A 27,545-nucleotide genomic window follows, 5' to 3' on the forward strand; every position below is an offset into this window, starting at 1 on the left:
GGGGCATCGGCCCACCGCGCCCGCGACGTCTGCCGAGACGCCCGAGCCGCGGCCGCCGGTGGGACCTGGGGCGGGAGCGGCGGCGGCGAGCGGCGCGGTCATGACGGAGGGCACGTGAGTCCCGCGTCCCGGGACCCCCGGGGAGGGCGGCGGGGGGCGGCGGCGGGGGGCGGCGGGGAGGCCCCGGGGAGGGCGGCGGGGGGCGGCGGCGGGGGGCGGCGGGGAGGCCCCGGGGAGGGCGGCGGGCGGCGGCGGGGGGCGGCGGGGCGGCCCCGGGAGGCGGCGGCTGACCCGAGCGCCCGGCCCGCAGGTGCCTGCGTCGCCGCGGCGGCCCCCACAGGACGGAGCCGGCGACCGACCTCCGCCGCTGGCGCCTGTGCAGCGCGCGCGGCCGGCAGACGTGGACGTACCTGGCGCGGGACGAGGAGCCGGGCCGCGGACCCACCGCGCTGGAGGCGCACGCGCTGGGGCTGGACCCCGTGAGTGCGGCGCGGGCGCGGGGCCGGGGCGTCGGGGCGCGGGGCGCGGGGCGCGGGCTGGAAACGGCGGCGGCTCCCGGGAGCGCGCGGCCGGCCTTTGCCTTCGTGCGGCGGAGCCTGCGGGTCCGGCCGGGAGCGGGTGGGCGTCCCCGCTCGGGCCCCGGGGTCCCCGCTCGGGCCCGCGCCGGCCGCCGCGCGCTCAGCCCCGTCCGTCCCCCGCGGCAGGGGAGTCCCTTGCAGGCCTGGCCCCAGGCGGACAGCGCCCGCGCGGCGGCTCTGAACGGGATCGCGTTCTACGTGCGGCTGCAGGCCGAGGACGGGCACTGGGCCGGGGACTACGGCGGCCCGCTCTTCCTCCTGCCGGGTAGGTGGTGCGGGCGTGCGGGGGCGCCGGCCTGCGGGGCCGGGGTCGGGCCGGGCTCCGCGCGGTGAACGTCGCGCAGGACGGGCGGGTGGGAACCCAGCAGCTTTGGGGAAGGGGACTGCGGGGTGGCCTGTGCCCGCGCTGGCCCGCGTGGGGCGGCGGGGCGCCGAGTTCTCAGAAGGAGGTGGGGGCAAGGGCGGAGGGGCCCCCGGTCCCAGGGCTCGTGACAGGCGCTGCACACGGGGGACCTGGCCTCTGTGAAGGTGTCAGAGGTGCGCAGGTGATGCGTGGGATCTTTTTTTTTCTTAAGATTTTATTGTATTTTTTGAATATTTTATTTATTTATTTGACAGACAGAGATCACAAGTAGGCAGAGAGGCAGGCCGAGAGAGAGAGGAGGAAGCAGGCTCCCCACTGAGCAGAGAGCCCGATGCGGGGCTCGATCCTGTGACCCTGAGATCATGACCTGAGCCGAAGGCAGAGGCTTTAACCCACTGAGCCCCCCAGGCGCCCCTTAAGATTCTGTTTTTAAGGAATCTGTGCAACCCAGTGTGAGGCTCAAACCCGCTTGCCCACGGTCTAGAGCTGCTGGCTCTACCCACTGACCAGGCCATCCAGGCAGGTTGGGGGAGGCCAAGTAGCTGGTGTGGGCGAACTTACCCTGGGGGCGGGGGAGCTCAGGCAGGGAACCTGCTGGTTCAGTTGGTGAGTCCTAGGCGGACTGCGTTTGGGCCTCCTGGGTCCTCAACTGGTCCGGCTAGCTCAAACCGTCGTGTTCTGAGGATTTTCACTCAGTAGGTACTCAGCTGCGTCAGGTCAGAAATTCCCTCCTGTAAAGGTATGTGGAAGGACTCCTTTCTCCGTCTGCTCTTGTCCGTACTGGGCTGTGCAGCGTTGTAGCTTCTTGTCCAGGGACCCAAGGGCCTGTCCTTAGGGGTCAGCCAAAGGGGTTCTTTCTTCCCTTTGGCCCCAGCTGCAGCCTGCTGAGACGGTTGCCGGAGGTCTTCATAGGGAGGCAGGGACACCACATTTGCCTGCTCTCGGGAAGGTGACCGGACTTCACTGTGTCTCGGCCACCTCATCAGTGACATGGGGCTGATGAGAATCAGGCTAGGTCATACATTCGAGGCACCAGGGACAGCTGCACTGGTTCGTGCTCCTGCTGCAGCTCTGGGCTCCGCCTGCTGGGGCTCCTCCCCCGTGCAGGCTGTAGGCTGCGCCTTGGCCTTCCCTCTTCTGAACTCTGGACAGACCCTCTTTCTCAGGTTGGTCTGTGCAGAGGTACTCTACGGGGTTTTTCCATGGCTGGCTGAGCTTTCACCGCTCCTTCCTTTTCCTGCTTTAATTTGGGAAGATGCTCCTGGGGGCCATGGTTCTGTGTAGACAACTCCCCATTGAGTGTATCATGTGGCAGTGACTATTCCCATGGGTCTCTATGGGAAGGTGCTGCCATGGCATTGGTCTGCTCTGACGCCAGGCAAGGTGGTAGGACTTCACTGTGCCTTGGCTGCCTCCTATGTGATGTGGGGAATCGGATTTGGTCATACGTGCACATATGTGTATCACTGTGGTGAGCCCTGATGCTGGGGTCCACCCCCGGGCTCCAGTTGGGGCCCGTGCCTCAGTTTCCTTGCCTGTAGAGTGGGGAAGATGCTGGTTCTGTTTCTTGGCCATGGATGTGTCTTTGTCCTGGCAGCGTCATACCTGTAATGAAAAGAGACGGGCTTGATTTGGGGTGATTTTTTTTTTCGGAACCTCTGCAGCATCTCCAAACCTAGCTGCCATTCTTCTGAGTCTGTCTTCCAGGCTTTCTGATGCCTCGGAGCCAGAGTCAGGCATGTGTTTCGTGGTCCATTTTGACTAGGGCCTACCCCAAGACACCCAGCCCCCTCACCTCCCTGGCAGGGCACCACAGCCTGTGGCTGGGGAGGTGGAGGCTAGGGATGGGGATGGCCAGTGAGGACCATATTCAGGAGGGCTAGGCTGAAAAGGTTTTTTGTGGATAAAATTTATTGGCCATTGGCTATCTCTCCAATTTGCAAAGTGACATATCCTAGAAGAAAACCTATAAAAAAACACAAGCAATAAAGCTTGTGCTATCCAGGGGTGAACCATTTGGTGTTTCTTTTCCAGCAGGTGTAGACAGTCTTGTGGGAACTTCGAGTGGCTGGGAGGGCTTTGCACACCCCATGTAGGGGTATCATGTGTTGCTGCCGCTCCTGGGGCCTCACTCCCGACGTCCCGGATGATGTGGGGAGGAGTAGCCGTCTCAGGCTCGTTTCCACGGAAAGGAAAGGGCCAGAGCAGCTCCCTGTAGGGTGGGAGGAAAGGGGCCTGGGCTTAGCAGTGCTGAACGTCTGCGCCCGGTGACATCTTTTCTGCCACATAGGCCTCCTGATCACCTGCTACGTGGCCCAGATCCCTTTGCCTGCGGGCTGTAGAGAAGAGATGGTGCGGTACCTGCGGTCAGTGCAGCTCCCCGACGGCGGCTGGGGCCTGTGAGTCGCTTTGTTACTGCCACGTGTGCGTGCGTGTGCACGCGTGTTCTTACGCAGGAGCTACGCCTGTCAAGAGTGGGGGGGGCTGTAGCCACTCTGGGCCTGGGGTGGGTGGGAAGTGGACGTGGCCTGGGTGCTGTGGTCAGCTGGACCCTGGTGTCCCGGGGGTCTCAGGACAGGTGGCGGCACACTCTGGCCATGGGTCCTCTAGCTTGTGTTGCAACTCGGCTTTCTGACTGCTCGAGAGACTCGTGAGACTCACCCCACAGAAAACCTCCGGCTGTTACCACTAAGGCAGAAGGAAGTTCTTGACTCTGGAGTGGCAGCAGGTGGCGCGAAGGCGGCCAGGTGCCCCCCAGTTCTCAGTGTGCCTTTCGGACACATAGCTCAGCTGGGGGCAGGGCCTTCCCCCAGGGGGCTCAGCTGCCTGCCTGCCCTGGTCGTGGGCTTTGGTACCTCTTTTTCCACACCCAGGGCTGGCGTTCCTCCCGGTGAGCTAAATCCACACCACAGGGGTCCCCCATCTGAATTCTTGGGGGACAGCCCAGCCTCTGTTTGCCCCTTGACGGGGCTCTGGGCCTCCACTTGTTCCCTCCGGAGCTGGGTCTGTGTGCTGTGGTGATGAGGGAGCCGGAGCTGGGCCTCTGCCCTGGGACTGGCCCCGTGGACTTGGGCATGGGACGTAAGTAGAGGAGGTGGCAGGGCGCGCCCAGGCAGCTGGGGACGGTCCAGGTGTGGGAGCTGTGTGGCAGTTCGGAGTGTTGGTTACGTTTTCCCGTTACGTCAGCGAAAGGTATTAGAGCGTTTTTGACTTTTCTCCAGAGACTTCGCTGAAAGCCTTGCTCAGTTTCTTACAAGTAACGAGGTGTGGCATTCTCTTGTTCTGTCTCCTCCCCAAGGCACGTGGAGGGTGAGTCCACGGTGTTCGGGACTGCACTCAACTATGTGTCTCTGAGAATCCTGGGTGTCGGGCCTGATGACCCCGACTTGGTACGCGCCCGGAACCTTCTTCACAAGAAAGGTACTCCTTGCACAGCCCCTGCTGGGTGCTCCTTCCTGCAGGCAGAGGCCGCGAAAGTCCGTCTTGGGGCTGGACTCCTATTCTGGGGAAGCCGCTGGTGCCCCAGCTCCTGTGCCGCTGGGCGGTCCTGAGCAGCTCGGGGGCCCGCTTCTCTCCTGGGCTCGAGGAGCCTCAGCACTGTGCTCGGGTCCTGCGAGGGGGCACATGCGGTTCCTGAGGAGCTAATCTTCACAGTCGGGCAGATGTTTGGGGACTTTGCTTCTCCGTAGGTGGTGCTCTGCTCATCCCTTCCTGGGGGAAGTTCTGGTTGGCTGTCCTGAACGTTTACAGCTGGGAAGGCCTCAACACTCTGTTCCCGGAGATGTGGTATGCTTGTCCTTCTGCGGCTGATTTGGGGCTGGGTGACCAGTGCTTTCCTGAGTCGGGTGACCGGCCCTGGGTCACTCGTTGCCTGTTCCACAGACGAGGGGGTGGCCTATTCTGTGGAGGGAGGCTGCATCAGGCTCCCGGTGGAGGCCCTGCTTGGCTGAGTCCTGCAGCCGGATGGAAGGGGTTCCCGGTTGGGCAGCAGGGGGACACCGTGGGCTTGGGCCTTGGGCAGGTGAGCAGGTTGCTCCAGCCTGGGAGAACGGCTGGTGTGGCGAGCGTGAAGCTCTGGCGTTGTTGCAGAAGGCTGTGCTGTGTCTTGTCGTCATGGGCGCTCGGAGCCTCCGTGGGAGCAGAGACAAGAAGGCAGCGGGCGTGCAGCTCTTGCCAGCCTCAGCGCTGGGCTGGGCTGGGCTTTTTTTCTGTTCTCTTATCTCTGCCGGTGACTGGGAAGGTCGGTCCCAGGCATCATATTGTCACCCGTGGCCACCTCAGTTTAAAAGAGAAGGTTTTCCTTGTGCACAGAACCACGGTGCCGTTTGTACACTCCGCGGAGTCAGCACGGAGTCCTTCCGCTGCAACACTCTCGCCAGCATCTTCACATTTTGGGCATCTCCCCAGAAAACATTCATGGGCATGTCAGTCCGCCGGTGTCACCTTCAGGGGCTGAGAGCCCTGGTGGAGCTTGGGTTGAGCCCCCGTGGCTCCCTGGAGCCCTGTCAGCAGTGTCGTGGCCCCCAGGGAGCTGTCAGGGAGGTTGGAGGCTGTTGTGTTAGCGACCTCGGTGGCGGGGGTCCTCCAGGTGAAGGGTTCTGACGCCAGGGTTGAGGGCCCAACCTCTGCAGCCTTGCCGGGGGGTGACGGGCAGAGGGTGGTGAGGTGAGGTGCTGGGAGGGGTGCTTGGGAGGAGTCAGGAGGTGTCCTGGGGCCACCCTTGCTGTCCTCACTGGCGGCTCGCTAGTGTCCCGTGGACCTGTGCGGGGCATGAGGCGTGGGCAGGGAAGGGCACCGGGCTAGCGCTGGGAGGCCAGTGTCGGGGCTCTGGTGGTCTCTGCTGGGCCGTGAGGGCACTGCTGGTCTCGCTTGGGGTGGCATTGGAGGGGTGAGTTTGAGGGGGGAAGGTGTGCAGGGTGGAGGACCGGAGATCCTGAACCTCTCCAGCGGCAGAGAAGCTGTAACATACGCCCTTGTAAGGTCCGCCACTCCCTGAAGTGAGTGGTGGGGCCCAAAGCTAGAGCTGGCCCAGGGCTGGGTCCCTGCCCAGCTGGTGACTGGCCTGCCCCTGCCCCTCACATGTTCCGACAGGAGGCTGGGAGGGAAAGTGAGGACAGTGCCCCGGGTACCCACCCCCCCGGGCGGCTGTGCTACGGCCAGGCTAAATGTCTGGCCTAAAACATGTTGGTGGAGATGACAATAACCCTCGAAGCCTCAATCTTGGGAAGGGGAGTCCATTCTGAAGGGTTTTAGATAAACTTTATTTTGGGATGGTTTTCAATTTCCAGAAAAGTCGCAGAGAGAGTCCAGAATGTTCCGTAGACCCTTCACCCTGTTTGTCTGTTATTAACGTTCTGCATCTCCATGGCATCTTTGTACGGCAGACGGCCCTCGAGGTGTCGACGTCGACTTTCCTGGCTTCAGGCTGAAGTGGGAGGAGTGGCTGTCACTCCTGCAGACTGTGCCTGTCGGCACCGTGGGAGTGTGGCTGTGACGTGTGGGTGGCTGTGCCCACGTGGGCCGGGGCTGCGTGGCTGGTGCCGGAGGGGGCCGGGACCTTCTGCCAACGTGCTCTTCCGCAGGCTGTTTCCTGACTGGGTCCCCGCGCACCCCTCCACGCTCTGGTGCCATTGCCGACAGGTCTACCTGCCCATGAGCTACTGCTACGCCATCCGGCTGAGCGCAAAGGAGGACCCGCTGATCGAGAGCCTCCGCCAGGTCAGAACTCCTGGGCAGGGACCCCTAGGCCTGGGGGCCCCCTCGAGTCCGATTGCGCATCCTGCTTGCAGAGCTGAGTTCCCAGTTGGGAGAGCAGAACCTCCGCCTTGCCGGATCCTCCGTGACGGCCCGCGGGGGCGAGGGGACGGCTCGGGGCACCTGGGAGCAGAGTCCGCCTGGGGGAGCAGGTCCCGAGAGCCGGCTTGGGGCTCACTGGGGTGCACCCCCGGGAGGGCCGTGGGCGGGAGGGTGCTGAGGCGCTGGTGCCCCCAGGAGCTCTACGTGGAGGACTACGCGGGCATCGACTGGCCGGCGCACAGGAGCAGCGTGGCCCCCGAGGATCTGTACACGCCGCACAGCTGGCTGCTCCGCGTGGTGTACGGTGGGTGCTCCCCGAAGGCCTGGTGGGCACCTCAGCGGGCGCCGAGTCTCCTCCCTCTCTCGCACCCCTCTGTCGTGCGGGCCGCGTCGTGATGAGGAGGACAGCCGTGTGTGCCTCGTGTCCAGTCAGTCTGCCCTGTGTTCGCCCTTGGAGCAGGCCCGGGGCTGGGGCTCCCAGACAGGAGCTGCGGGCCTGGAGGGCACACTCATTCCTTCCAGTCGGGGGAGGGACTCGGGGGCCCAGTGGAGGCCCATCTCCCTGCAGGAAGCCCCATGGCTTGGGGGCCAGCACGGGGGCCGCGTGTGGAAGCGTCCTGTTCCACGGCTCGTGCTCCCCTTGCTCCTGTCTTGTGTGCTGCGCCCCGGGGTGGCAGCTGGCTCCCTGTCTCCGTCAGTGCTGAGATGCACCCTGGCTGGGTTTCCATTCAGGAAACACGGTCCTAGGGGCAGGGCCGGGGCAGCGCATCCGGATGTCGGGGGGGGGTCGGGGGGTGGACAGGGTAGGGAAGGGCCCAGGGGCCATCCTGTGCTGATGACCTCACCCCTGCAGCATTACTCAACCTGTACGAGCGCCACCACAGCACCAGCCTGCGGCAGCGGGCCGTCCAGAAGCTGTACGAGCACATCGTGGCAGACGACCGCTTCTCCAAGTGCCTCAGCATTGGCCCGGTCAGTGCTCCCGCTGCCCCGTGTCAGTACCTCCCTGCCGTGTAGGGGGAGGAGCTGGGGTGGGAGGCCCTCTTGAGGCCGGTCTCTGGAGCTGGGAGTGTGACCTTCCTGGAGGTGAGGTCTCCCACGGGAGCCCGGCAGACAGCACCCTCCCCACCACCCAGTGTGTTTGGAATGCTGCTCCTTGGGCCACCTCTCAAGATCTTTCTGGCCAGTTGGGAGGGATGCCTTTTCTCCCTTGACTATCTCCCCACAGAACTCGCTACTGCCCTTGCCTTGTGGGGTTCGGAGCTCCAGCCCGGCTCCTGCTGAGCCTGTGACCCAGGGCTCTCACTCTGAGGCTCTGGGCTCCCGAGCGGGCTTTGCATCATGAGGCCGTGGGGCCCGGCAGAAGCCCAGCGTGGACGCGCTTGTAGAGGCAGGGGTGTCCCGGGCAGTGCGGGGTCGAGGGGCTGCCTTGTGGCTGCTGTTTTGGTGCCCTGGCGGGCCATGATGGCAGCCTTTCAGGTCAGTCCAGTGGAGCTGTGTCACTTGGGCCCCCAGGCCTTGCCGTGGCTGTGCTCGCTCGCCAGCTGGCTCGGCTCACATCCTCCCCCCCACCCCGTGCACATGCCTCAGGCCTCTCCTGCCTCCCTTTGTGGGGTGCAGCTCTGGCTCGGTCTCTGGCAGGGCCTGATGAGGCGTGAGCGCTCCGCTGAGAGTGGAAGGCCTGGTCTGGCTCAGAGGGAGGTGGTGCTGGGGGCCCAGGGTTGGCACTGTCATCCTCATGTGTGGGAGCTGCCGCGTGTCTGGAGCAGGGTCCTGACGGGGTCGTGTCTCCCACAGATCTCGAAAACCATCAACATGCTTGTGCGCTGGCATGTGGATGGACCGGCCTCTTCCGTCTTCCGGGAGCACATCTCCAGGATTCCTGATTACCTCTGGTGAGTAGCGGGAAGGGCCTGGCCGGTCTGTCACCAGGTTCCTGCTGCTGACCAAGAGCCAAGGGCAGATGTGCAGGGGCCCTGCCTGGGCACAGCGGCAGGCGGCAGGGTCCCATATCTCCGCGTCCTCTCAAGGGTGCTGGGGAGTCTGGAGTCTGGAGTCACGCCTGGACCAGGAATTTCAGGGTTTGGGGAAGGTGGTGAGGGTTGGCGTGGAGTTGAACTGCCATGAAGCACTCACTCCTGGGGCTTCTGGAAGCTTGCAGCAGATTGGGTGGGTGCGGGGGGACGTCGGGAAGGCCTCACTGACAAGGAGAACGGGTCAGTCCCTGGTCGCGGTGGGGCCGTTGTGGGTGAGCGTGTCCCACGGTGTCCCACGACAGGGAGTCGTGCATTCGAGGGGCCCTCTTCCGTCCGGCGGCCATGTGGGCCTGCTGCTGTAAGCGGGGTGAGCCAGGCTCCGCGTGGTCGCCGGACGTCAGCTGTTAGCCCTCTACTCCCTGACCTGGGCTTTTCTCGTTCTCACAGGCTGGGTCTCGATGGCATGAAAATGCAGGTAAAGGCTACAAGGCTATGGCCACTTGCTTCCTTTCTAACCATTTCTGATCTTGGGGTTTGGTAGGGTAACCGCTCCTCGCGGGGAGTTCTGGCAGCGTGTGCTGAGTGGCTGTGAGCATCCCCTGCATCTGAGGGGACAGCCAGTGGCAGGGACATCGGCAGGCGCAGGGCTTGTGGGAGGGCTGAGGGTCTGTGGCGACCCCCTGCCCTCTGACCCCGGCCCATGGGAACAGTTCAGAGCTGTAGGTCAGGAGCAGATGAGCATTTCCGGGTGTTCTTGACGGGCCCGCCTCGTCCCACTGCGACCACTGGCCTCCGTGCCCACACGCCGGGCCGGACGGGGTGGGGGAGTGCAGGCGTCCGGGGGCAGGACCTGTGCTGTGCGCCCCAGCGGAGCGCCTGCAGAGCCGCCCTTGCCTCGGAGGGCGTCCGTCCCACGTGTGCTCCCACCTGGCCCTTCCTGTTCTGCGCCGTCCATCAAGCTGGTGTTCTGCTGCTGCCTCTCCCCTGGCTGGTTTCCTGTGCCCGACCCGGGGGTGGAGGTACCTGACCACAGTGCGGCTGGGGCAGGCTGCTCCTGACCAGGCTTGGAAGCAGTGAGCCCAGGAGCCGTCAGGTCCCCCTGTGGGGGGTCTCGTCTGCTGTGACCGGCTGGCGCACTGTGGAGACCTGGAGCCTCCAGCAGTGTGCTTGGATCGCGTGGGCCGCTGGCCCTGTAGGATGGGCGCACACAGACGTAGCACCGTCTCGTGCGGAGTTCACCTCAGTGCGGCTTACCCGCGGCTCCCCGACTCCTACGGGCCAAGAGCCCCTGTGTGGGCTGTTTGTGTCCTCTGAGCCCTTCCCTGCCCAGCTGATGCGTTCTCAGGAAACGGCTCTGCTGGTGTTGACGCCTCGCAGGGTTGGTGATGGTCCCCAGTTTGGTTTTGTGGCACATTTGGTGACGTCAGGGTTTGAGCCATGTGGCTGGTCCTCGAAGCCACTTTTGTGCAGTGGTCTGGGTGCCCTTCCTTCCTGGGCGATCGGTTTCTAGAGCTACCTTCTGGGTCTGCCTGGTGGTTTCCTCCGTGTCCTCCGTTTCCGACAGCGGGGGTTAGGCCCTGAGGCTGGATCCTGAACGGTTTCTCTTAGGCAGGAGGGTTTCCTGGTGATAGGTGTCCTTGCTCCGTGTCCTGCAGGGCCAGGGCTTCTGTTGCCCTCTCGGGGCTGTTGGTTGATCTGGGCCCTGGTGTTGCCAGCCCTGTCCCTGTTACCTGAGTATCTGTCCCCGTCTAGCTCTGTTTCAGTGGGATTTGGCCACTGGCCTTCTTGTGGGACCAGAGCGTTGATTGGTGAACGCGGCTCCTAGGATGGCATTTGCGGGGGGTCCTGTTCACCTCTGTCGAGGCCTTTGCCAGGCCCCAGCACCTCCAGGTGTGCTCAGATGTGAAGGGGTCCCTGGCCGAGGAAGAGAGCGTCCCGGCAGTGGTCGTCCAGATCCTCGAAATGCCCCGAGAGGGTTCTGTCCTGGCCGGTAGCCTGGGGGAGGCAGGCGGGGCTCCCTAACCGTCCCCTGCCTGCAGGACCAGCCCTTCTCTGGCCCTCCTGGGTGTTGAGGAGTGCACAGAGCGTGGAGCCTGGGGTCAGGAGTTGGCTGGGCTCCCCCCATCTTTGCAGGAGCTGTTGGGAGCCCCTGATTCCTCCTCGGCCCTGCAGGCGCCTCTCAGATCCCGGGCGATGGTGGGTGGGTCGGGGGAGCCGCTGTTGCTCTAACGGCCCGTCCTTGCCTGCAGGGCACCAACGGCTCGCAGGTGTGGGACACCTCATTCGCTATCCAGGCTCTGCTGGAGGTACGTGCTCTGCCTCCTTGATCTTCAGCCTCTAGTTGACCTTTCTGGGTGTCCACTGCTGCTTCCAGTGTGACATGGCCGCTGCTGACCCTGACTCTTGGCCCCCCTGGGCTCCGAGGCCTCTGGTGATGGTCCCAGCAAGACAGTGGTCTTGCCCGGCAGCTTCGGGTGGTGGGTGGGCTGGGAGGCTTCAGGAGGCTTCAGGAGCCTTGTAAGGTCTGTTCCTGGGGAGACAGGGCAGGAAGCTTCTAGCGGGGGAGTGGGCTCTAGGCTTTTCACAACACTCGGACTGCTCATTGTGGATACTTCTCAGCACAGGCTGGAGGGAAACCGGAATGTGTTTTTGTGCCGGTGGGACTGGGGGTGGTGACATTCTGGAAGGCCTTGGGAGGGGGTCTGGGCCACATGGGGGTCTGCCTTAGATGGGGCAGGGTCTTACGGACGCAGGACGGGCTGGGCTGGGTTTGGTGTTGACTGTTTCATCTCCTTTGTTTCTCCATCACATCTTCCTGACTTGTCAGCAGAAGTGGAAGGGCCTGAGGCTCGGGTGGGTTTGCTCCTGTTTCCCAGTGGCGGCAAGACGTCCCCGGATCGCCTGGGAAACAGTTCAGCCGTGCAGGCTTGTAGCGGCTGCACCTCCGTTGTCTCTTCCAGGCGGGAGCACAGCACAGGCCCGAGTTTTCGTCTGCCCTGCAGCAGGCGCACGCGTTTCTCCGACTCTCACAGGTGAGGCCAAGTCTGGCCTGTGGCTGGGGCTGCTGGGGCTCCCACAGGCAGGGGTGCCACCTCCTCACCTTGCCTGCCCTCTCCAGCTCAGGGTAGTGCCCAGTTGGGTTTCCCCAGCAGCGGATGGGGGCTGTGGGCCACGGGCCACGGGGGTGAGGCCTCGGAGGGTGCCTCTGGCTCCAGTGTTCGAGAGTGCCGTAGGGCAGCGGCTGTGGGTCCTGATGTGTTCCGTGCCAGGCCCGCCGGCCCCAGTTCTGGGTCTGCTGGTGACGTGGGGCCTCCTCTGCTTCCCACATGTGCGTCCTGGATGCTGTCCAGGTCCCAGACAACCCTCCTGACTACCAGAAGTACTACCGCCAGATGAGCAAGGTACCGTGGCCGCCCCGCTCTGCCCGGAGTCCTGTGGTCTGGTTGGTCCTGCTTTGCCCTTGATTGGGGCTCTTCCCACGGCTTCCTGGGGCTTCCCGCTCGGATAGACACACGGCGCGAGCTTCCGTCAGCGCATCTGAGGTTCCCCTGGCTGGGGAGGTGCAGGCTCGAGGTGGCTGAGCCACGCAGGCGTCCACGCGCTGCACGCTGGGGGCTATGCGCACGTGCCCGTGCCCCAGGGGCGCTCCCAGATGGCAGCGCGTGCAGGGAGTGGGACCGCGTTCGTAGGAACCTGGGTCAGGGTGACGGGGCTGCCGCGGAGGGTGGAGGGCAGCCCCACTGGGGGTGTGGGAGCGTGGACACGGCGTGTGCGCCTCCCGCAGCAGGTCGGGGGGGTCCTCCTGCAGGGGTGCGGCGTGGAGCTGCACAGGTGAGGGAGGTGCTCTGACCTGGGGAGGTCCTGACGACCAGGACACGGGCTCAGCCCTCTGCCCTGCCCGTGACCGCCGCACGCCCTGCAGGGGGGCTTCCCTTTCAGCACGCTGGATTGTGGCTGGATTGTTGCCGACTGCACCGCGGAGGCCTTGAAGTCCATCCTTCTTCTGCAGGAAAAGTGTCCCTTTGTCACCAAACACGTCACGCGTGAGCGGCTCTGTGACGCCGTTGCTGTGGTGAGGCTCTGGGCATTGGACGGGGGCACGATGGCGCCCAGGCTGCCCTGCCGCCCACCCCCGGGTCCTCTTAGCAGCACGTGTGAACTGCGCTTCTGATGGCTTTCGTCCCCCCAACCCCTGGGGTCAGACTGCAAGCCCGGGTGGCGCACCCTCTGATGCATCTGTGTTTGGGGAAACCCCGAGCCCTGAGCTGGAGGCTCGCGGGTCTGGCTGCTCCAGGGCAGACTGGCGTTCTCCACGGGCTGTGTGGAGAGAAAATGGGAACTTCTGTGCGTTTGTGCGAAACCCTCAGCGTACCCGGTGTTGGTGCGTGTCTCTCCGTGGGGACCACATAGCTCGGCAGTACACGTGTGCTCTGTAAATGGGGGAGCAGGTGCGTGCCAGGACCCCAGGTGGCCACTCACAGAGCACCTGCTTGAGAAAGCTGCAGCCTGCTGCTCTGGGCACCGAGGGTCTCGGTTTAAGATGACAGCTGGCTCCCCGCTCCCCAACCCTGCCCCATTGCTCTTAGCTTTGGGTGTTTCTAGAAAGGTCCACGAGAGCTTGTGGGCTCCCCCTTATGCTCAGGTACACGGGTAAACTCTCAGGTTGTTTTCTCTCTGGTTTTAGTTGCTGAACATGAGGAATTCTGATGGAGGGTTTGCCACCTATGAAACTAAGCGTGGGGGGCACTTGCTGGAGCTGCTGAACCCCTCGGAGGTCTTTGGTGAGTGGTTGGTGACACAGACCCAGGGACCCGACACGCCAACCAGAGCCGGAGTTCTTCCTCCAGGCCAGGAGCGGTGCCGGCCAAGCTGCGGGCAGATGGTGGTGGATCCTTTATTTTTTATTCATTTATTTATTTATTTGGAAAGATTTTATTTATTTGACAGAGATCACACATAGGCAGAGAGGCAGGCAGAGAGAGAGGAGGAAGCAGGTTCCCCGCTGAGCAGAGAGCCCGATGCAGGACTCGATCCCAGGACCCTGAGATCATGACCTGAGCCAAAGGCAGAGGCTTTAACCCACTGAGCCCCCCAGGCGCCCTAGTGGTGGATTCTTTAAGGAGCACCCTCTAAGCCCTGTCTGTGCTTCTTGGCCTCTGAGGGTGGCCATCATGCCAGTGGTTGTGGATGGAAAATTGTGGTTTTATTTCTCAGAGGTGGTGGAGGAGTCCGTGGCAGTCACACCTGGCTCTCTGGCTTGAGCCTGGGCTGGCTCTTGCTGTGTGCTCTGTCCTCCTTGGGGACTGTCCTGTGTCCTGGGTGCTCCTCCCAGAGCCCAGGCACATTGCAAGGAGGTGTCAGGGGGGACCCACTGGCCTGTATTGTCCCTGCTGTTCGCTGCGGCAGGGACAATACACCCAGGCAGCTTCTGTCCCCGAGTGTGTGCCCTTGCGTGCCCCCATGCCCTTGCTTCAGGGTCTCTGTCCCGCTTCTGTAACTGTTCGATGTGCTCCGGTTGGGGTGGGGCGCAGCTCTGCCCTGTACTGCTCCTTCACTCTCCCACCGGCCCAAACGTCCTCCAGCCGGATACGGGTCTGCAGGCCACCGTGGAGACACGGGCCACCCTCCTACCTGGTGGCCGTGTCTCCTGGGCCCGTCCGCGGGGACTCCTTCCTTGTTTTCTCTGGAGGGTGACCTGGCGCTTGCTGTCCCGCATGGCTCTGCTCTCACTCTTCACGGCGGGGCACGAGCTGCTGGGTTGGGTGACGCGACGACACTCGCGCGCGCTGACCCTCCCTCCCTCTCAGGGGACATCATGATCGACTACACGTACGTGGAGTGCACCTCGGCCGTGATGCAGGCACTGAAGCTTTTCCACGAGCGCTTCCCAGACCACAGGGCCAAGGAGGTCAGGTAAGGGTGGCCTGGACACAGGGATCTTTGGTCACTGAGCCACGCGTGCTGCCCGTTGAGGAGCCGAGAGCTGAGACGCGGGCTCACCGGACACTGAGAGCGTGTGTTGCTGGGGTGGGTGGCTCGCCGCAGAGAGGGACTGTGGACGGAAACTCCTGTAGCAGTGGAGGGGCCTCGAGCTGCAGGCCTCCGCCCTGCGGAGGGTCAGGGAGGCCGGGCCGCGCAGTGACTGCACGGAGCTCCCGACGCCCTGAAACCCTGACTGCTGGGAGCCTGCTGCTGAGCGCCGGCCCTCCCGGGACCTACGCGGTCGGTGAGCACGCGTTTGCGCATTGCGGTTTTCGTGGTCGTGCTCGCACAATAATGTAAGCTGGAGGAAGCGAAATGTTAGCACGATAAGGAGGAAGTTCGGTGTTTGTCAAGAAAGATCCACTTACCCGTAGACCCACGAAGTTCAAGTCCGTGTTGTTCTGAGGCCGGCTCTTCATCAAGTGTGTACCGGGGCTCAGAGCAGCACAGCTGTAACACAGAAATCGGAGCTTTTCCACATCCTAATATTGGTAAAAAAGGCCTATATCCCCAGCTGCACCCGTGTCCACAGAAACAGTGGCTTTTAAACAAGCTCGTCCTGTTGACGTCTGGTACGCGTGGAGAGACGTGCGCACGTGGAACTGCCATGAGGTGGCACACAGCGGGACGCAGCGGGCACAGCGGGCACAGCGGGTGCCGGAAGCTCCCCTTCTGGTTCTCTGTGGGCAGCTCTGACCTGCACCTGGGCCATCACCTGGTGTGTGGGCCCTGCCAGCTGGTCACAGAGCGGCCCGCCGTCCCCCATGCCGTCCCCCGTGCCGCGGCCTGTCCGGGTAGCGCGGGGGCACCGTTTACCGTTGGTTCGTCTTGGCTCCTCGGGAACCTTCCGGTGGGTTCCTGTGGCTCACCTGCTTGAACCCTCGGCTCGTCTGCCGGGGCCGGGGCACCCACTTCTCGTGGGGAGCTGACTCGCCGTGTCACGGGCGCCTCCGAGGACTCCCCTCCGCCCGGCGCAAGCTTGTGTTTTCACACCTCCCGGCAGGGCCAGCGCACACCCAGCCTGGTCACGCTGTCCCTTCGCAGTCACGCTGTCCCTTCGCGGTCACGCTGTGCCTTCGTGGTCACGCTGTGCCTTCGCGGCGTTGCTGGTTTCTGCTCGGAAAGCATTTTCGGAGGCTTTGCACGCCCGTGCTCACAGAGAAAACAGTCTGCTGTCCCCTGCCAGTGTCCTCTGCAGGCTCTGGCTCTCCCGGGAAAGGAGCGCAGGCTCGTGGGAGGAGCAGGAGGCTTCTCTTCTTCCCCGGCTCTCTGGAAGAGTGTGCGGGCGTCTGCTGCTGTCGCCTCAACTGTTCGGGCTCCGTTTGGGCCGGGAGTTTCCTCGGAGGGAAGGTTTTACGTTCTTACTTAACGGGGTCGGTTTTACTTGTTCTAGGACTGTGCAGATTTCCTTTTCTTCATGTTTGTTTCAGTTTTGGGGACTGTCCCGTATCCGCTCCATTTTCTGTGGATCTGCACGGCGCTGCCTGCAGTGTCCCCGGCAGCAGCTCCGACCCACTGCGTCCCCGGTTCCTTGCTGACGTGGGCGACCTGGGCCTCTCCTCCGCCAGCAGCTTGTCAGTCTTGTCTTTCCTCTTCTTTCTTAAGATTATTTATTCGTTGATGCGTTTGACAGAGAGCAAGAGAGCGCGTGTGCGTGCGCGCGTCAGCTGGGGGAGGGGCAGAGGGAGAAGCAGGGTCCCCGCTGAGCAGAGAGCCCGCCGCCAGCCTGGATCCCAGAACCCCGGGATCGCGACCCGAACCGAAGGCAGGTGCTTCACTGACTGAGCCACCCAGGTGCCCTTGTTTTTTCTTTCAAGATTCACGTATTTCTTTCAGAGAGGGAGGGGCTGAGAGAGAGTCCCAAGCAGACTCCCACTGAGCACCGGGCCTCATGTGGGGCTCAGTCTCCCAACTCTGAGATCGTGACCTGAGCCGAAACCAAGAGTCAGACACTCGGACTGCGCCACGGGGTGCCCCTGAATCTTTAGTTGACAGACAACGTTAACATGCATTTCAGGCGTACACACAGTGGGCCCGCAGACGTGCACGTGTTCACCACAGCGTGGCTACCGTAGTCCTCATGCAACACTCTTTTTTTCCCCCCAAGATTTTATTTGACAGAGGTCACAAGTAGGCAGAGAGGCAGGCAGAGAGAGGGAAGCAGGCTCCCCAATGAGCAGAGAGCCCGATGCGGGGCTCGATCCCAGGACCCTGAGATCATGACCTGAGTGGAAGGCAGAGGCTTAACCCACTGAGCCACCCAGGCGCCCATTAAGACTCTATTTTTAAGGAATCTCTGCAACCCAGTGTGAGGCTCAAACCCGCACGCCCACGATCTAGAGCTGCTGGCTCTACCGACGTGCAACTCTCCTGCGCGCTGTACCTACACCTCCCGCTTATTCGTTCTGTAACCGGAAGCTTGTGCCTCCCATTCATCCCTTCACCCATTTTGCCCGTCCCCTGACGCCCTGCCCCCTGGCACCCACCAGTTCTCTGTATTTATGTGTCTGTTTCAGCTTTTATTTTTTCATTTTATTATTTTTCTTTTATTAAGTGGGTTCCACACTGGGCTTCGACGCAGGTCTTGAACTCACGACTCTGAGATCAAGACCTGAGCTGAGACCAAGGCTCAGTCGCTTAACCAGCTGAGCCACCCAGAAGCCCCTGTTTCTGGGGCTTAGTTGAGCATTTACCTCCTGAACGACATCTTCCACGTTTTAGCAGTTACGAATCACCCTGCCGTAGTTACTCCATGCAGGCTTTTGTGTGGACGTGTCTTCAGCTCATCTGGGTAAATACCGGATGAGCACGGGTTTGGGTCACGCGGTGGGAGTATTTATGATTTTGTAAGGGACCGCCAAACTGCTTCCGGAGCGCCCGTGTTAGTTTGCAGTGGCTGGGAGCTCCTGGTGTTCTGTAGCCTTGAGTTCCTGGTGCTCCCGGATTTTAGCCGTTCTAATAGGTGTGTAGCGGTTTATTGTGTTAATTGGCCGTTCTCTAGGGACAGAGAACGTTGAACGTTTTGTCATGTATCTGTCCAATGTCTGTATGTTTTTTGGTCAGATGTGAGTTTAGATCTTCTGTTGTCTCATGGTCACATTCTAGGGTATTTGGAAAGCATTTTGACTAGCAGTCCTGGTCAGCTAGGTGTTCCGCGAAGTTTCTCCCAGTCTGTGGCTCGTCTCTTCCTTCTGTTAGCAGGGCCTTGGGCGAGCCGCAGTTGCTTGTTTTAATGCGGTCCCGCTGACTGGGGTCTCCTCTCGGGGACTGGGTCTAAAATGTCGTCACCAAACCTAAGGTTGCCTAGATTTTCTCCCGTGGTATGTTTCAGGAGTTTTATAGTTTTGTGTTTTACACACAGGTCTGTGATTCCCTTGAGCTACCGTTTGTGAAGGATGTGAGGTCTGTGTCTGGACTGTGTTTTGCGTGTAATCGCACTTGCCTCGTTTGGTGAGGTTTCCTTTCTCCATTGAACTGCTTTCCCTTGTCCACAATGATTGCGTTAAATTTATGTGGGACTGTTTCTGGGCGATGGGTTTCATTCTGATGTTTATTCTTCTAACCATGCCACGTTGTCTCGATTACTGTAGATTTTATAGCAAGTCTTTTTCTTTCTTTTTTAAAGATTTTATTTATTTTGGAGCAAGTGAGCAGCGGAAGGGGCAGAGGGAGAGGGAGAGAGCACCTTAAGCAGGCTTGATGCCCAGTGCAGAACCCAGCTTGGAGCTCAGTCTCACAACGCTGAGATCGTGACCGGAGTCACAATCAGAAGTCGGACGGTTAACTGACCACACCGCCCAAGCGTCCCTTATAGGAAGTCTTGAAGTCGGGTAGGGTCACTCAGACTTTCATCTTTGTTTCTTTCAATGATGTGTTGGCGATCCTGGGTTGTTTTTGTTTTTTTTTTTGCCTTTCTGTATAAACTTTGGGATCTTTCCTACAAAGTAACTTGCTGGGATTTTGATTGGGCCTGCACTGAATCTGTAGATCAAGTCGCAAATATTGTTGATTTCTTTCATGATAATTTTTTAGCTTTCATCTTATAGATCTTGTATGTATTTTGTTAGGTTTATACCTAAGTTTTTTTTTTTTTTGGTGCTAACATAATTGATATTGTGATTTTAATTTCAGAATTTGATTGTTCATTGCTGGTAAGAAGAGAATTATTACAATTGCCTTATACCCGGCAACCTTGCCGTGATTGTTTTCTTCCCCAATCTACATACCATTTATTTTCTTTTTCGTCCTGTTGCACTGGTTAGAACTTCCAGTGCAGTGTTGAATAGGAATACTGAGAGGACATCCTTGTTCAAGGTGAAGAACTTCCCTCTCTTCCTAGTTGGCTGCAATTTTTTGATCGTAAATGGGGTTCGATTTTGTCCAGTACTTTGGTAGCTATTGGTGTGGTCACGTGACTTTCCCTGTTTAGCCTGTTGATTCGATAGGTCACGTTACTTGGTCTTCGAATGCAGAGTCAGTTTCCGTGCCTGGGACGATGATGCCCGCTGGTCTGTAGTCCGGACGTCACTCTGTGCGCTGTTGTGATTTGCCAGTGCCCTCTTGAGGACTTCCGCGTCCGTGCTGCTGAAGCAGGTGGTCTGAGGACTTCCGCGTCCGTGCTGCTGAGGCAGGTGGTCTGTAGTTTCCTTCTCGTGAGGTCTTTGCTTTTGGTATCTAGGAGACCCTCTTCCCACGGGGCGAGTCGGGCGGCGCGCCCTCTGTTTCTGGTCTCTGGGAGAGGTTGTACAGACTTGGCATTATTCCCTCCTTGGATGTTAGAAACCACCAGAGGGACGCCTGGGTGGCTCAGTGGGTTAAGCGGCTGCCTTCGGCTCAGGTCATGGTCCCAGCGTCCTGGGATCGAGTCCCGCATCGGGCTCCTTGCTCGGCAGGGAGCCTGCTTCTCCCTCTGCCTCTGCCGCCACTCTGTCTGCCTGTGCTCGCTCTCGCTTCTCTATGACAAATAAATAAAATCTTTAAAAAAAAAAAATCCCCAGAGAATCCCTCCGGGCAGCTCTGTATGTTGTCGTTCATTGTGGGTTCTTGTGGGTTTTCTGCTTGTACAGGCCCGTCGTGTGCAGAAGTGTAGCAGAAGTGGAGGTGGCAGCTTGTATTTCTTGATGATAAAGGGGAATGATTCTAATTTTTCCTCATTTGGAATGATTTTTGCTGTAGGGTTTTTTGTGGTAGTTACCCCTTTTCAGGTTAACAAAGTTCTTTTTTCTTCCTGATGTGCTGAGTTGCTTTTTTCCCTCTGTTGTGGGTGTTGTATTTTAAGATGACTTTTCTGTCTCTGTAGAGATGATAAACGTGATATCCCGCGTCTGTTAATTATAGATGATTATTGTAGATCCTTGTAGGTTGAAACACTGTTGTTTCTGGGACAGCCTAACTTGGAATCATCATATCTCTACTGTATTCAGTTCCCCCAAATTTAGGTTTGAATTTTGCGTGTGTGTTCATTCATGGATAGCCTGACAGTTGTGCTTTCCCGCATCCCTCTTGTAGGGTCTTTTGTGATTCTAGAATAAGTGAGGGCGTGTTTCTTCCTGTGTTCCCTGGAAGAGTCCGTGTCACGTTAGAATGATCGTTCTTGGTTCGTTAGTAGAATTTACCATTCAAAACTTCTAGTGCTGGACTTGTTTTTCTGGGAAGGTGGGGTCTGCTCCTCCTGGAACCAGCCAGGCTCCCATTCTGCTTGAGGTGGTTTTGAGAAGCTCCTTTCCCGGCAGTTTGTGTGTTCCAAGTTTTCACCTATATTGCATAAAGCTTTCTTGTTTTCTCTTAACCGTTCCGTTTCTGCTGCACCTGTGGTCACGGCGCTCTTTCCTTGCTGGTGTTATGTGCTTGGCCCTTTACTGTTCGTGCTGGTTGTCACTTGTTGAGTGACAGCATGCCTAAAATTCCCAACAACAGTGTCTCTTACCTCACAGTTTCTGTGGATCGGGAACCCAGGCGTGGCCCAGCTGGGTCCTCTGCCACCCAGGACACCGGCGGGGACTGGGGTCTCCTCTGAGCATTGGCTAAGGAAGGGTCTGCCCCAGGTTCCTATGGCTGTTGGCAGATTTCCATTCCTTGCAGAAGGTCAGCCCGAGGGTCCCATTCCCTCACTGAGCATTGGCTAGAGGCCACCCTCAGTTTCTGGCCATGTGGGTCTCGGTGCCATCTCAGGGAGCCCGCAGGGGACAGGGAGTCTGCTAGCAAGACGGAAGCTGGACGTCCCCGTGCCCGAGTGTCCGAAATGATGTCCCGTCAACCTGGCTTCAGTCTGTTGTGTGGAAGCAAGTCCCAAGGCGCGGGGGCTGCCGTGGGGGTGGGACCTGCCAGCGAGGCTCGTGGGGGTCACCGTGGAGCTTGTGCCTTCAGCCCAGCCTTCCAGAGAGCCGCTTGGGCTTAGGCTGGATCCCTGAATCTAACATTTCCTAATTTTTAACTTCTTTTGAAAATTTCACTTTGCCTGTTTACTCAAGCCTGTGTCACTGACGTGACGGCTGCGGAACCGGTTCTGTCCGCCGCCGCTTCTGGATTGGGGCCGCCGCTCACCCCTCCTCCTGCCCTGCTTTCTTCTCGCCGCGACTGGGCTGCTCCGTCCTGTGTCCTCTCCTCGCTTCCTCCCTGACCTCGGCGTTTCTTCTCTCGACCACCGGTTCTGACCGGTCTGTGAAGGGAGACCTTGCCGTTCGACGGAGGCCTTGGGACGGGTGGACCGGGGCAGGTGGGTTGTTTCCCCGCAGCCTCTGTGAGCACCGTCCTGTGTTCGTCCCGTGTTCCAGGGAGACGCTCGAGCAAGGCCTGGAGTTCTGTCGGCGGAAGCAGCGGGCCGATGGCTCCTGGGAAGGGTGAGTGAGCTCCGGGGCGCGGGTGTGCCCGGGCGCGGGTGTGCCCGGGCATGGGAGGGCTCTGCCCTCAGTGTGCTCGCCGGGTGCCCGCGTGGGGCCTCGCGCCGCACCGGAAGGCTGTGGGGCTGCGGCTGGCGGCAGGTGGGCCTTGTTTGGGTCTGAGCGCCCGGCCCCGTCCTGGTGGGGCTTTGCTCAGTTGCTGCTGAAGGAGTTTGGCCGCCTGTGTGGGTGGGGAGGGCTCTGTGGCCTGGGACGGGGTCGCGTCTGTGATTCCTCCTTCCCCTGGGTGTGGGTCCGTCTTATGTCCTGTGAGGGCCAGGCTGGGCAGGTCTCTTGCTCAGCCCTAAGCCTGAGGCACAAGTTGATGGCTTGCTAGAGGCCATGTGGATGGTTTTCTTGAAAATAACCCCAGCTTCCCCGAGCCCTAGGTCTGGCAGAGCTCCTGTTGCTCTCACGCCCTTCTGAAGAGGCTGAGACCCTCCTTTGTCTTCCTCCAGCTCCTGGGGGGTTTGCTTCACCTACGGCACCTGGTTTGGGCTGGAAGCTTTCGCCTGCATGGGGCAGACTTACCACAGCGGGTGAGTGTGGGCTCCTGGCCCTGCTCGGTGGGGCTCCTCCCGGCAGGCCGCTCTGCTGGGGGCATCTTTTCCTTTGGTGTTGGATTTGGGGCATCTTTGGTATTTTTCGAAGGAGTGAGATTCCTGGCTCTGGAGCTGAAAGACACCGGGCTGAGGCCTTGGCTCCCTGTTCTGGAGGCTTCCAGCTTGTAGCTTGTGCATGGCGGGGCCCTCTGGGCTCCCCTGGCCCCCAGCCCCAGTGGGACTGCCCCGGGCTGGGTTGAGGGAAGGGAGGCGGCCTCAGGTTTGAGCCGTCCCAGCTTTGTGGCCGGTGTTTTGGGTGGGGGGCGGTCGTGCCAGAGCTGCTCACTGCATCTGGGAGGGGGGGTCTCTGTGCCATCCCCGTCCCATGGTGGGTGGGACGGAGTGCAGGCTGCCCCCTGCCACCCACTGTGCTCTGTCCCACACCCCCTCCGTACCCTGGGGAGGCCCGGTCAGTGGGTGATTCGGCCTGGGGCCTTCCATCTTGGTCACCTGTCTTGCTGGTCTCTGTAGGGCTGTGTGCGCGGCGGTCTCCCAGGCCTGCGACTTCCTGCTCTCCAGGCAGATGGCGGATGGCGGCTGGGGGGAGGACTTCGAGTCCTGCGAGCAGCGGCGCTACGTGCAGAGCGCCACGTCTCAGATCCATAACACGTGCTGGGCCCTGATGGGGCTGATGGCCGTCAGGTGGGGGCTGTGGGACCCGTGCCCGAGTACTGGGGTCGCGAGGAGGAGGGGCGCTGAGCCTGGAGCAGGCAGTTTGGGTGGGTGCGGGAGCCGAGCTCTGAGCCGGGCGGGGGGCGTGCAGGACAAGGGCACAGGTCTTTCCACACGCGGGCTTTCCGCAGAGAGGCTCGCCGCTGCGAAGACCACCACCCAAAGTGACAGTCAGGGGGAGGGCCCGGGCCCACAGGGTGGGGTGAGGCAGGTCCCTACAGCGCTCTCTGTGGCCTCCTGGCTCCACACACGTGTACGGGCACACACACGTGCACAGTATCCTGATCCGGGCTGCCCTGGTGGCTCTGGGGCTGTTTGGGGAATCTTCCTAAAACCCCCTCAGTTAGGCTAGGTCAGTGTGAGCCGGAGCAGCCGAGTCTGGGGGTGCCCCGCAGGGCAGTCTGCCTCCCACCACTCCTGACCCCACACGCAGTCCTTCTACTGTGTCGTCATCCCTCGTGCCACGACTAGTGAGGATTAGTACGTCTGACTTCTGGGGCCCTTACAGAATCCGGAAGGCCGGTGGGCCCCGGTGGGCATGAGAGTTCTCCTCCTGTCCTGGGATGAGCACACAGCTGTGCCTGGTGGCCGGGGCCCCCAGGACAGGTCTGGAGCAGCCCAGGCCCTTACCCAGCCCCATGGGTGGGGCTGCCCACCCGGCCTGCTCACCCCTGCACATGCTGCGTTCTGCATTTTTCAGGGATTGGGTGTCTGGGATTTGGGCAGGAAACAGGCAGTCATGGTCCACGGTGCCAGCCGTCCTAGCGGCCGTGGCCGGCAGGGCAGGTCAGTTGTCACACAGGGTTTCATGTCTGCCCTGCCTGGCTATGTGAGGGCGAGGATGCTGCTTGGGCCGCAGCCAGAGGCACTGTCCTCTGGAGGCTGGTGGCAGATGTGTTCAGTGCCTCCCGTTTCCCCAGGCACCCCTGCGTGGAGGCCCTGGAGAGAGGAGTCAGCTGTCTGCTTCGGAAGCAGCTCCCCAGTGGCGACTGGCCCCAGGTAGGCCAAGGAGGCCCGAGGAGCCCATGGCCCAATACTGGCCTCGGTTGGCATGGTCGTTCTCGCACACCTATGCCCCCCAGACCCCTGGCGGCATGCCGGTGGGCGGGGTCTTGGGGGTTTGCGATCCGTCACGGCCTCCAGTGAGGAAGGAAGTGTGTGGAAGCAGGTCTCTATTTGCAGCCTGAGTCACCAGCTGGGCTGGGGTTGGGGCGGGGGCCGGTTCTGGGCAGCCTCAGCCTCTGCCTGACGGCTCTGACTCAGCAGCGAGTGCAGGGCAGCCTCCCCGGTCCTGCAGGCCTGAGCTCACAAGGTCATGTAAGGCTGAGCCCCTCCCTTGGATGAGTGTGGGGTCGGCACAGCTGTGAGGAGCTGGTGACTCAGGCTGGGGGCTGTGCCACAGGGCAGGGCTCCAGAACTGGGGTGGCCGCAGGGGGTGGCCCGCCGAGGCTCCCGTGCAGACTCCCCGGGAGCCGTCCAGCGGGCCGGCCGGGGTTTCCATTCAGGGAGCCCTTGGTGTGTATTTCCCTGTACTCTTTCAGGAGAACATCGCTGGCGTCTTCAACAAGTCCTGTGCCATCAACTACACGAGCTACAGGAACGTCTTCCCCATCTGGGCCCTTGGCCGCTTCTCCCGCCTCTACCCTGAGAGTGCCCTCGCCGGCCAGCCTTGAGGGCCCCCGGCGCATGGGCGGGTGGGGGCGGCGGATGGGTGGGGCTTCCAAGCGGCCGCCGGCACGCGCGTTCCCGTTGGGGCAGCTTGGGCTGCAGGAGCCCCGCCTGGGTGCCCAGTGCCCGTCACCACCCACCTCTGCAGGACGGGATGGGGCTGGGGCTGGTGCCTTTAGACACCTGATCCTCAGGACAGGTTTAGTTAGAGAAGCTTGTGGAGCTTGGGTAAGGATGGGGACAAGCTGTGCTGTGGCCCTGGGGAGGCCTGGCACATTCTCCGGTGCCTGGGCACGGCGCATGTCCTCTCCTTGGGGCTGGGGCGCTTTCTTGACCGATATCTGAGTTCTTGGGAGAGGGAATGGTGCCTTGACTGCCTTCTGCCAGGTGCTGCCCAGGAGCCAGCTCGGCTGGGCCTGTCCCTGTGTCTTCTGTCTGTGGGGCTGAGGGATGCGGCAGCTTTTCTGGACAGTCCAGCGGACGCCGGTTCTTCCCGTTCACCTGGACACCCTGGGCTCAGGAAGGAACGGAGACTAGACTTGCCACGCGTCTGCCTGCTCACAGGGGAGCCAGACGTGCTGCCAGCCGTGGGGCCTCGCCGTGCTGCTGGTTGTGGGCGCCAGCATCCTTCTCCGTAGCGTCCGGGGCTGACAGAGAGAGCCCCAGGCAGGAGGCCCAGCGTGATGGGCGACGAGTGTCCGCGCGCTTGGGAGGCTACCACCGTGGGCCGCTGCCGCGTGCCAGGGACAGCGGAGCAGTCTGCGTAGCCGGCTGGACAGGCCTGACGCCGTGGGGCACCCTAATGCCTGCTGCCGACCCTCATGTCCTGGTCTGTGCTCTGAGCAGAAGTGAGGGCCGCGTTTCTAAGGCAATGCCTTTTTGGTGCTAAACTTCTGAATTCCCTCTGGCTCTAAATCTCTAAATCTGGTGGGATGTGCGTGGATGTGGGGCTCAGGGTGAGAAACCCAGGTTCTGGCTTTGCCTTTGACCTTGAGAACAAGTGGCTCATGTGCTCAGGGACTCCCCAGGACTGTGGCCACATGGAGTCACCAGGAGCTTTGATGACAGTAAAAGCCAGGCCTGGTGTTGCTCCTGGGCTCAGCCTACTCGCCCACGCCCGGGCCCCCTCGCCCACTGCTCCTCTGTTCCGCCTCCCCGACTGGCAGCGACCCCTGGCCTGCTCCCTCGGGTGGCCGTCCTGCATCAGACAGCCGGGTGTCTGCGTGCACCCCCGCTCCTGCCGTACGCGGCTCAGGTCCCTGGAGGACCCTCACGGAGACTTTGCTCCGTGTGGCCTTGGCGCCGCGGCTTTCGTGGCCTTGTGTGCTGGCCGTAGCTCTGCCTGGGGCTCATCTGTTCTGGGCTTCGGTCTAAGCTGTTCCTCCGCAGACCTTCTCTGGCCCCAAGGTGGTGGTTCTGCTCGGAGCCCTCTGGGGCTGGGCTGGATGTCCACGTAGAAGGCTCCGCTGGCTGCCACGCCGCGTGGCACGTAGCTGGTGTTCCGTGGATGCCCGCCGAGCATCACCCCTTCTCCGTGGCGGTTTACACGAGCGCTGCTTTTGGCTGAAGGAACTGTTGGGGTCGCTCTGAAATCTGTTGGGTTTGCTCCCGCGCGTCTTTGCTTGGCCTACGTTCTCCCCGCGCTGGGGCAGCCGAAGCCTGGGTGGTGATTGGTCCGTCTGCTCCTCGAAGTGGCCACTGCCCTCGGGAGGCTCCCGGCCACGTCCAGAGCAGAGCGCCAGACAACATCGGGAGTGAGAAATCGGCTCTTCCGCTAAAAATGGTGTCGCTTCTGTGGCCACCTGCCTTAATAAACAGACATGTCATTCCCTTGTGTTGTGTCTCCTGCTGGGAACAGTCACAGATCCGGGGTTTTCTGAGACTCACTTGGGCACCATGTTGGACGCTGGGCCGCCACCTCCTCAGTTTCAGGGGTAAGAGCAGCTGCTTCACGGTGAGTGGGCGCATCTCCATTACCTGAGGGGAAATTGTGTGCCTCAGCCTCATTAAAAATCAAGTTCTCGACAAAACAGACGCGTAAACCCAGACTGAACCAGTGGGTCCCAGAGGGGAAAGGGTGGAGGATGAGGGACGTAGGTGAAGGGGTTTAAGAGGACGGACTTCCGGTTGTGAACTGTGTAGCTCAGCGGTGGAAAGTGGCGCATGGCCAGTACAGCCGGTGACCCCGCAGCCCCGGCGTGTGGGGACAGGCGGTGACAGCGCTTCGCGTGGGGGACACTGGGCAACGCAGCCAGCTGTGAGTCACTGCTCTACGCCCCGTGTCGGCTGTCCTTCAGATCAAACAGAATCAAGTTCTTTTCGGGGCAAATCATTGAAGATGTCTGAACTCCAATTATTTTGGTTCTGGGACACATACTTGGAGTATCGTGCTGGGAGGGTTTTGCTGGACCCATGTCAGGATTTCTGTGTTCGTGCTGGGACTTCAGACCTTCCCTTTGTGGAATTCTCTAACTGGAAACCCTTGATTCACAGTGCAGATTGAGAAAGTGTTTTCCTTACTAGACAGAATCAACATTGCTGCATATACCAGTTTCCTAATTGGGCAATAAAATGTGTCAGAGATTAATGCTGTCTCCTGTTGCCTCCTCATTCCTTTCTCATCTCTGCGACAGGGTGATTGTAGGTTAATTGCTCAGCTTGGTTTATTTTCATTTGATCTGCAGTATAAATTTTCATTCATGATTCACTTTGTTTGAAAAAGGAATTAGGGTAGAAACAGAAGGCATAGGGGAGTCGATGGGACGTGAGGCGCGTGCCAGGTTGGATCGGCTCCAGTGCTCGGCTCGCCAGGAGGCGGCCGGGGCTTGCCCACAGTAGCCCTCTGGTCCCACTGGCTGTGGGTGGGTCTCAGCGCCTCCCTGTAGGGCGTCTGCTCACGGCGGGATCTGCTGATAGCCGCCCGCACAGGTGGCAGTGGAAGGAGGCTGAGGAGGCCCCTGGAGGGCACTAGGGCCACGGGCCCCTCTGCCATGTGTGACTTTCATGCCTGGGCATTTTCACCTGGGATT

The 27,545-nt window shown here is 60.9% G+C and overlaps 1 protein-coding gene across 2 annotated transcripts; it reads left to right on the plus strand.

The window, feature by feature from the left end:
- Positions 1–27,103, plus strand: LSS (lanosterol synthase). Of its 2 annotated transcripts, none has more exons than XM_082719890.1 (22): positions 1–114; positions 311–479; positions 705–843; positions 3,233–3,341; positions 4,241–4,362; positions 4,632–4,728; positions 6,525–6,660; positions 6,934–7,042; positions 7,592–7,710; positions 8,536–8,633; positions 9,162–9,189; positions 10,964–11,020; positions 11,675–11,746; positions 12,065–12,115; positions 12,637–12,786; positions 13,399–13,495; positions 14,522–14,627; positions 21,470–21,535; positions 22,033–22,113; positions 22,648–22,818; positions 23,769–23,847; positions 24,390–27,103. In XM_082719890.1, exons 1-22 carry the CDS (start codon positions 101–103, stop codon positions 24,519–24,521), a joined length of 2,202 nt encoding a protein of 733 aa, XP_082576016.1. In that variant the 5' UTR covers positions 1–100; the 3' UTR covers positions 24,522–27,103. The 2 variants fall into 2 exon arrangements, with proteins under 2 accessions (XP_082576016.1, XP_082576017.1); XM_082719891.1 differs by having other exon boundaries at positions 23–114; positions 12,724–12,786.
- The last annotated feature ends 442 nt before the right edge of the window (positions 27,104–27,545 follow it).

This window comes from Mustela nivalis (assembly GCF_964662115.1).
Source record: "Mustela nivalis genome assembly, chromosome: 1".
Lineage (NCBI taxonomy): Eukaryota > Metazoa > Chordata > Mammalia > Carnivora > Mustelidae > Mustela > Mustela nivalis.